At 37.4% G+C, this 10,115-nt stretch overlaps 1 protein-coding gene across 4 annotated transcripts in view; it reads right to left on the reverse strand.

Moving 5' to 3' along the window:
• The window catches only part of LOC107688925 (S phase cyclin A-associated protein in the endoplasmic reticulum-like), a 123,779-nt gene that overhangs the window by 76,581 nt on the left and 37,083 nt on the right, over positions 1–10,115 (reverse strand). For all 4 annotated transcript variants that reach the window (XR_001634281.1, XM_016486758.1, XM_016486757.1 and 1 more), the window contains 8 exons: positions 7,869–7,986; positions 6,443–6,554; positions 5,951–6,091; positions 5,681–5,836; positions 5,465–5,607; positions 4,572–4,653; positions 4,083–4,235; positions 300–407 (listed from right to left, as the gene is read on the reverse strand). Coding sequence is in view for 3 of the 4 variants with exons in the window: in XM_016486758.1 (XP_016342244.1) it covers positions 300–407; positions 4,083–4,235; positions 4,572–4,653; positions 5,465–5,607; positions 5,681–5,836; positions 5,951–6,091; positions 6,443–6,554; positions 7,869–7,986 (1,013 nt within the window). In the remaining variant the exon portion in view is untranslated. The remainder of the gene's footprint in view (positions 1–299; positions 408–4,082; positions 4,236–4,571; positions 4,654–5,464; positions 5,608–5,680; positions 5,837–5,950; positions 6,092–6,442; positions 6,555–7,868; positions 7,987–10,115) is intronic.

Here is a 10,115-nt window from a genome sequence, read left to right on the forward strand (position 1 = left end):
TAAAAAGTTGTTAAATATTACAAAGTATTAAATATCAAATAATTTGTATATTACTTTAAATTGTTTCGATTTTTTTAATTATTAAATATCCAACTCAATTTGGCCTTTTATATATAAATATATTTAACTTTTCTGTATTTTCATTAAGTACATTAGGACATTAAGTCACTTTCATATTTAAAAGTACATGCAAATTTATACATTTAATTTGCATTTCTAACAAAACTCTCTCCATTTTCACTATGGACTTCTGGGGAAGACCCTTGTTTCTTCAGTGTTTTTTAGTGGGGGAGACTCACCACCTCATCATCGGACAGCTCCCGCCCTTGAATGCTGCTGCTGTCCCGTACTGCCTGCTGGTGCCTCTTCCCCTTAATGTGACTGAACAGGTGGACCTCAGAGGTGATCTGCAACACAAACACAAAGGTCGGAGATCACGTGAGGCGATTCGCCAACTATAAAGCCATGGGCCTGAAAAATACCAATCTACCGCACAATGCGTTTCGGCATCATTCACGGCCTGACAGTTCTCAGGTATCAAGACATATGTTCCAACCCTTTAAAACTAAATATGAGCCCTTGATCCTGACAGACATCTGCAGAGCTGACAGACACCTCTCATAAGAGCCAGAAAATCAGAAAACACTGGTGAATAACTGATAAGTAAAATGACCAAAGAGCTTTGACAGCTCCGTTTTGAATGTATTAGCGCCTCAAGCACTGTTTTTCACCAGCTCAAATATCACCTCTTGAGTTTGTAGGGCAGCTCACCTGTCCTAAAACTCAAGAGGTCATGTGAAAGCATATAAGACTCTTTCACTATGGAATGTCTCTATTATTCATGTAATGGTTCTGTTCATCATGAGAAACTAGGCTGGTATAACTTAAAAGATCAGGGCTGGTAAGCAAAAGATTGATGGTTCAAACCCCATAAGGGCTGATCTAGTACTCTCACCACCATCAAAACATCTTTTATGTTCTACACATGAAAGTCACACATATGATCACTATTGTGCACTTTTAATCTTTTTTTGTGCTACGTATAGAGTAAATTAAGTAAATTTGAGTTCAATTCTTGGGTTAAATTTTCAAATAAACGACAAGGTTGTGGGGTTCAAGCTGATCACTATTGTGCACTGACTTAAAGGGTTAGTTCACCCAAAAATGAAAATTAGGCTGTGTTTTACTCACCCCAGAGCCATCCTAGGTGTATATGACTTTCTTCTTTCAGACGAATCCAGTCAGAGTTAGATTAAAAATTGTCTTTGATCTTTCAAGCTGTTTAATGCCACTCATGCATCCGTCCAAAAGAAGCTAAATAAAAAGCTCCCATCCATTAAAAAAAAAAAAAAAGGGTCTCACACTGCTCCGGGGGGTGAACAAAGGCCTCCTGTAGCGAATCGATGCATTTTGTAAGAAAAATATCCATATTCAAAACGTAATAATCACTTTAATCTAGCTTGCGCCAACAGTTGTACACGGAAGCTCCGGGCGGATGACGTATGAGTTCAGCGGTGCACATGCGCCGGTGAGTCTCGTGAAAACCAACGTTTGTTAACAGGAGCAAAGGAAGCAAAGTTTCCTTACTCTAGCAAAGGAAAACCAGTCTCCTCTTGGCTTATATCAAAATCCTCTGACATTCTGCTTTACAAATCCTCGTTTTGTACTTCTAATTAGTGACCGTTGTTTTGTTTTGATCTCTCCGCTGCGCTTCTGCGTTCGTCACTCTGAGCGGCGCAAAGCCAACCTCATACGTCATCCGCCCGGAACTGCTTACGTTTACAACAGTGAGCGTAAGCTAGATTAAATAGATTATTACGTTTTGAATATGGATATTTTTCTTACAAAACCACATCGATTCGCTACAGAAGGCCTTTGTTCACCCCCCGGAGCCGTGTGAGACACTTTTTTTATGGATGGGTGCTTTTTATTTCACTTCTTTTGGACTGAAGCACTGCAACACCCGCTGACTGCAATGATAGAGCTTGGAATAGCCAGGACAATTTTTAATCTAACTCCGACTGGATTTGTCTGAAAGAAGAAAGTCATATACACCTAAGATGGCTCTGGGATGAGTAAAACACAGCCTAATTTAAATTTTTGGGTGAACTAACCCTTTAAGACAGTTAGAGAAATAGTGCTTCCAAAAATCATTTACTCACCTTCATACAGTTCAAAAACCATAATAGAATGACATGATGCTGAGTAAATTGACAAATTTTAACTTTTCCGATATCCAGAAAGGTTGAGTTCAAACCTAAAAAAAAAAGGTATTGTATGAACTATAGACAATTGTGCCCATGACCAAAATGGTTACAAAACTAGATCTTTTAACTCCAAAAATGACAAAGGTAGTGTGAAATCAATCTATATAATCTGCCTAGAAGGATTTTAATCTTTTTTTGTGTTGCGTATAAGACAACGTTATTCAGGATTGAAATTACATGAGGGTGAGTACGTTTTCCAATAACCGAAAGGTTGTGGGTTCGAAATCTCAGAAAAGGCGATGCATGAACTATCCACAATCATGCCCTGGATCAAAAGAACTAAATAGAGAGTTAAGTCCATATTGTCCATTTTATGAAAGTCAGTGGGATCCAAAACTCTCAAGCACCAAAAAGGAAAGGTGAAATTAATCTATATGATCTGATGAGTAACAATTTTTGGTAATACTTTATTTTAAGGTGTCCTTGTTCCACATGTTACATGTACTCATTATTGTAGTAACAACAATTATGCACAATTACAAGAAAGTAACTCTAAGCCAAACCCCAATCCTAACCCTAACCATATAATAAGAGCATGTAGTTAATTAACATTACTCAGTACTTAAATGTTTTTTTTTTGTATTCCATGGAAGAAAGTCAGTCACACCAGTTTGGAAAAGCTTAAGGGAAAATGAAAATAATACAAATATATAAATAAATGACAATTTTCATTTATGGGTGAATTTTTCTTATAATAAAGGGTTGTTGGTTCAAACCCTAGAAAAGGTGATGCACTACACTTCTGTGCCCTTGATCCAAGACTGATGAAATAATCATTTACCAATTAATCATTTACTTACTTTCATATCATTTAAAAACCTATATGACTTTCTCCTCTGGGAAAAAAAAATGATATATTCTGAAGAATGTTTCAGCTAGTTTTGTCTATACTATGAAAGTCAATGGAACCCAAAGTGCCAAAAAAGGAGATAAAGGAAATGTGAAAATCTACACAACTTGAATTTTTCAATTTTTTGTATGTTCCATAGAAGTATGTAAATAATACAAGTTTGAAACAACAAAGCGGAGTAAACGTCGAGTTATGACTATTTTCATTTTTGGTTAAACTAACCCTTAAACCTCGCGTTTACTCCAAGAGGACTGAACCTGAAAGGTGCTTTGCATGAAAGTGACCTAAGTGAAAAATCTGTACTAGAATTAAACAGAAAAGTAGTAAAGTTTTTTCCTAGATCAGGTGAAGACAACAGTATCTGGATGCTTGTGTTGTTTGTCTCCTTTGAGTCCTGGAGTCGAGCCCACACAGGACAGTCTGTGTATAATGTCATTAACTAGAGTGCTTCCCGCTGACCTAAAGATGATCTCTGGTGTCAGAGCCTGGCCAAGGTCATCTGACATTTGTAACAAGATTTAATTCTCCCCAGCGCTTAATCTGATGTCAGTTTGAAGCTCCAAGGTGTCTGGCCCCAGTTGCAGTAAAAGCAGGGCACGTCAGAGATAAATGCGGCCACTCAAAGATTTGTTGCCTGTCGCTTGAAAAGCATAATCACGCCCAGCTATTAATCTCCGCCCAGAGTTCATGTTTAATTAATGCAGTTAAATTCTCATTTACATTGCATTCTCTATGAAAATCCTCTGAATCACCTTGTGGTCTGTGATTTTATGTACTCTGCCTGGCAATGCAACAAAGACGGACTGTCCATCCTTGCAGGAATCTCTGCATTCATGTTTAGAGTGGCTCAAATGTTCCTGATCTTGGACTGGGACAGAATTCCTAGTTTTCCCCATGTCAACGGCCCTGAATGTTTTAAAACCAAATCAAAGAGATAAGAGGGAATCCCATAATGTAGTACCAACCACAACGTTACAGAGCGAGCATTGCTTCTTCCGTTCATAAGGAGTGAGTTTGGGGGCGTAGTCCGTGTTGGCGTGTCTTCCGCTGCTCAGCTCAGCGGCCTTTTCTTTCCTCTGCTCGATCTGCTCCATGTGTCGACGGCTGCTCTCGTCATGCTGAAAATGTAGAAAATTTAGTCTTGTTTTACTTTTAGTCTAGTTTTAGACTCCTGGAGAAAACATATAATAATCTAATTATATGAATGTTTTGTGAAGGCTTGAACAAGCAACACAACACGCAATACAATTTGTATGCATTGATGAAAAGGCCAATAGATGTTTATCATAGCTTTTGTCAATAAAACTGTTGTTTATTTAGTTATCGACTCTTTTCCATCAGTGAAAAATTGTTGAGAAAAAATAATTAATACTGCATAACAGCAGTTTTGTCCAAGGTACAGGATTTTTTAAAAAAGGGGATAAGATGTCAGAAGATTACTTATGATAGTTTACCTTCATCTGGATTTTCTTCTGTAGTTCCTCCATGGCTTCCTGTTGAGCCGCACTGAGAGCAGCCAAACGCTCCTCACGGTCTCTACGATGTGCACAACAAAGAAAAAAGAAAAAAAAAGAAGAAACATTCAGATAGGACGTGCAAAAAGACAACACATCTAACCCATACAGATCTCACAGTATTCAATCTAAGTTTATGTGACTTCTTGGATTATCATCAAACAGCCCGAGAATTCAAAGTTTTAAGGTTATTTACGTCTTATTTGGTTCAACTTTCCTGTTAAAGTTTATAAAGTGTTTCTAATGCAAGAAACAACATAGACTACCATTCAAAACTTTGGGGTCAGTAATATTTCTTAATGTCTCTTATGCTCACCAAGGCAGCATTTATTTGATCAAAAATACAGGAATATTGTGAAATATTATTACAATAAGAGTTTTCTATGCTAATATATTTTAAAATGTATTTTTTCCTGTCATTACAGTCTTCGGTGTCACATGATCTTTCAGAAATTATTCTAATATGCTGATTTCCTGCTCAAGAAACATTTCTGATTATAATCAATGTGGAATATAGTTGTGCTGCTTAATTTATTTTTTTTTTTTTACTGAAACAGTGACAATTTATTTTTCAAGATTGTTTTGGGGATTCTTTCATGAGTATAAAGTTTAAAAGAACAGCATTTGAGATCTTTTGTAACATAAAAAAAATCGTACTGACTCCAAACTTTTGAACAGTAGTATACATTTTGGTTAAGGGTTACACAAAACATTCCCTAAATCAGGCTGTTTCTCAAAGCCTAAATCCCCTCGAGCTCTTTGCACTGGTCCTTTCTGTCCTTGTGTTTAGCTGAATCAGGATTCTGGTCTGTTTGGCAGGACGTGATGCTGACCTGGCTCTCTCCCGCGCTGCGTCTTCCCTCGCCCTCTCCTTCTCCTGTCGCTGTTGCTCAATTCTGGCTTCTTGTTCCCGTCTCTTCATCAGAAGCTCCTCCACCCGCACCTGCCGCTCCGCCTCCAAGGCCCGCTTACGCTCCTGAAAATTGATTCAATTATATAGTCACACATTTAACGCATTAAACAAACAAATAAAAAGAACCAAGCTATACCTGAACGGCTTCATCCCTAGCTTGCTTTTCTTCCTGTCTTCGCTGGCGTTCCTCCTGCAGCTCGTTAAGCCGTTGTTCGTATTCATTTAGTTTAGCCAGAACATCGTGTCTCTTGTTCTGGGCTTCTAGAGTGTTGATGAATGCAATCTCATTCACCTAAACAAATCAATGAACTACATTTGAACATTTTTTGAAGAAAATATCCAAGTTTGCGCAATAGAAATACTGATATCAGTACAGTAACACAGTTAATCAGCTTTAACTTCTGACCTTCGCCTCCTCTTCCTGTGCTTTCTTCACGATGGCCTGGAGTTGAAGCTCTCGCTTGAATTCAGCATGAAGCAGCTTCTCCTCCATCATCCTCCTCCTCTGATCCAACAGCTCCTCTTTCCACTTCCTCACCTCCTTCTCCTGAGAAAGAAAGGGACACGTACAAAGATCAAATCCCGACAAAACAGTCTGCAGAAGTCAGACTTGTCAGGGGTGTGAATAACACATGTTAGTGGTCCACTTCAAGTGTGGATATATAAATACTCAATATTGACTTAGATCTCACTCCTTCGACAAGAATGGAGCAGAATAAAAACAAACATTTTCTACAGAGTTACCAGCATCAGATGTATGAGTCTCACCAAGAGTGAATCACCCTGAACGACTAAAATGGCTGTTAAGTGATTCTTTCAACATGTATGGGAATAGGATTTTCCCCTGTGGCCGAGGCGAAATGAGCTGTGTCTACAGGTGCTAAAGGGAAAAACGTACCCTTTCCAACAGTTTCTGCAGCTTGTGGGTCTTCTCCTCTCTCAGTTTGTCTCGGAGCTGCTGGGCTTTGAGTTGCTTCTCTTCATGTTTCTTCTTCGACTCTGCAATGGTTCTGACAACAAACAGCAAAACCCACTTAATTGATTTACATGATATGCAGATCAATGAAATCACAAGTATTAACATTCAAATTCACTAATCAATGAAGATCATTTACATTTATACAAAAGCATTTCAATAGTCATTAAAAAATTCATGGCATGTCAAAATCAAACTTAATGATTTCTATGAAAATGGGCATAATGGAAATTTTTTTTAATATAATGTTTTAGTATAATAAACTAAATTAATCAATTAAACTGACAGCCCTAAGAATAATGTTTTTACATTTGTGATTGTGCACCAGTAAATTACTATGAAGTGTAGGATCACAATTGTATGGAAGCGTACTTCCACCGCAAAAATAAATAAATATATAAATACATAAATAAAAATACAAATAAAAAGTGACTTTATATTTAACAATTCTGACTTTATTTCTAGCAATCCAAGTTTTAAGTTGACATCTCAAGTCCAATTTCTTTCCTCACAATAGTGAATTTATGGCACTGTTCGGACATTTTTTTTTTTTTTTTAATTGATGAGTTTACGTCGCATAATTAAGAGAAAGTCGAAACTGCGAGATGTAAACTCATGATTCACAATTACATGGAAGCCAATTTCCTCTTTTGAACAAAAAAGTGATTTCATATCACACAATTCTTTCATATCACAGTTATTTCTTGGAATTCTTGGAGTTTTGAGTTAACATGCCACAATTACTGAAAATATTTTCACTTCTTCTTCTTCTTAGAATCGAAGTTACTTTATTTCTCGCAATTCTGAGTTTTGAGTTAACATCTCAGAATTGTTGTTTTTTTTTGTAATTTAAATTTTTTTCTTAGAATTACAGTTTACATCTCAATTTTGATAAAGAACAATTCAGGATTGCGACAAACTCACAAACAAGAGAAGTAAAGTCAAGAGTTTTGAGAAGTTGCAAACTTTTTAGTTTCTTATTCTGTGGCAGAAACTGGATTCTGTACAATGTCTATTTTCATTTACACAGCATTCAAAAAATGAAATGTTTAATTTTTGCACCACTAATGGCAAATTTTGCCGTCTTTTTGTTTAAGTGAATGTAACAACATTGCCGTAATGGTGAGTTTGGGGATAGGACTACCTTTTTTCCCTAACAACAGAAGATGGGACAAGTGTTCAAATTATTTTTTTAAACTTGGCAATTCTGTTCAGAAATGACACTTCAACCGGTAATAATACCATGTTAAAGACAATCTTTTCTAAGCAAAAAAGATATAAACGTTAGGACAGAAACAAAGTTCTGTAACATTATTCTGTAACACACAGAACTTTGTGACTTTGTTACCGTTTGCGTGAAGGAGAGGACAGCTTCTCGTGCATGTGAATGCCATGACCCGGCGGGCGGGCCGGCTCCTCCTCCACCATGTCACCCCAGGAGGTGCTCTGACGCCAAGGCTCTCGAGCTGTCAGAAAAGCAGGTGACGCAATATAACACATTTACAAGAAGTGTTATACCAATATATCATACTTGTCATTTTGAGATTATCAGCATCCAGTGTAATGCGGGAAGCTTTTACGTAATTTGATTAAATGCAATTTCTGCAAAGTCTACATAACAAGCATACATTCTTAACAAAATATGACAGCAAGAAAAATTAGCACTTGTTATTGTACATGAATAGAAAAAAAAATAAAGGTTAAAAGTAGTGCTGTCAAACGATTAATCGCAATTAATCGCATCCAAAATAAAAGTTTAAAATAAAAAAAATACAATTTTTAAAACGGCATTTATTGTTTGAATACTGCAATACAATGGACAGAATTTGAAATCTGAGACTTTGTTTCATAATAAAAATACCAAAGCACAATGCTTATTGCAATATACTGGATGGGAAGTGCCCTTCAAAGTTCCATCCATTAACTGAAAACAGGCTAGACTAATCGATTCTTGGGATTCAGGGCTCAACATTGGCCCTCTCCCAAATGGCACCCTAAACCCTCACGGTCTTCCTCAGAGTCCGCACTTTCGTGACGTAATGCCGCTTTGACTGCCGGGTAGAAGTCGGCTGTGTAGTTCGCAGGCTTGCGGGCTCAGCCGAAGTGCGCATCGAGTGTGCATAGCGGCCGCAAAGGGGGCGCTCACGAGCACCCTTCTGAACGCTAAAATGACGAATGGGACACCCTACGGTCTCGTGGACTTAATGGCCATGCACACGCAGCGGCCATTGTAAGTCCTCAAGACCGAAAGTGCACATGAAGTGTGCCATTTGGGACAGGGCCATTAACGCCTGTCCGGGACAAGTGGATTTTGTAAAGGGGCACGTGAAAGAGAATTTTACTTGCCCGACCGGACAAGTAACCTGATTAAAACATCAATAACAAACAATAACTAGGGCAGCACCGAAACTTTGGTGAGAATGATTCTGATTTTATTACTTTCAGAGTAAACGGTGACTGATGACGGATAATGTATTGACAGTATCAAGGTTGCGTCAGTTGAGGCTCGTCTGACTCGCGGAGAAATCCATACTAATAGGCGCACCAGCACACACAAAGAAACAAACAGTAACAAACATACTGCGGTAGAAAAAAAGATAAATATTCTATATAACATATGATATAGGTAAGCAACATCACGCGACCAAGCACCAGCATGATTGCAAATGTGACACTGATTGTATACAACTGTAGTTCCATAAACAAGTAGTTAATATTAACTGACTTACATTTTAGACACATTATTGACTGTTTTGGCTAACGAAAATAGTTCTAAGCAAAGCTACAACAGAACAGTCGCGCATCTCCGAGCAACACACAGCGGTGTTTCATTACTCAATGATTTAGCATTTTTGAACGAATCGGGTGAGTCAATGACTCAGTGAGCCAATCGTAAGACAGTCACTTGCTTTATTTAATGAATGTATTAGCCGTTTGAATTAATTGGTTGAATCAATGACTCGCTCATTAAGACAGTGACTTGCTGCCACCTACTGGTGGTTTGGTTTCATATTTAAAAATATCATTGCATTTTTCCAACATTTCAGATTTATATGTTAAAAAAAGTCAAACATTAATCTTATAACATTTATGCATTTGCAATTTTACTGTGTAAATGCATTTATGGAACCTCTTATCTTCATTAAACAGTCTGAGTAAATACATCTAAATGACATTTTCGATGCAGCTTCAGTGTTTCCTCTGCAGTGGAAAGATGGGGTTATTGATACTGATTTCATTTGAATGGTAACAACCATACAGAGTCTAATTATTCTAACTGAATGTATTGATAAAATTTAAGAATTTGAAGTAAATGATGACACGTACATTTAGTAAGGTTAGGAAAATTTTGCCCTTTATAAAGTTAAAAAGTGTCCTAGAAATCAATTTAAAGGGGTCCCATTATGCTCTTTTACAATGTCTTGAATTTGTTTTGGGGGTGTACTAGAACATGCTCTTATGCTTGGTGGTTCGAAAAACACATTATTTTTCACATAATTTACATTATTAAAATACCTTTCCCCCCAGCCTGCCACAAACGGCTCGATTAGTTCCGGCTTTGATGAAGGTCCGCCTTCCGAAAAACAAAATGTAT

Source organism: Sinocyclocheilus anshuiensis, unplaced genomic scaffold (genome assembly GCF_001515605.1).
Source record: "Sinocyclocheilus anshuiensis isolate Anshui unplaced genomic scaffold, SAMN03320099.WGS_v1.1 scaffold1062, whole genome shotgun sequence".
Lineage (NCBI taxonomy): Eukaryota > Metazoa > Chordata > Actinopteri > Cypriniformes > Cyprinidae > Sinocyclocheilus > Sinocyclocheilus anshuiensis.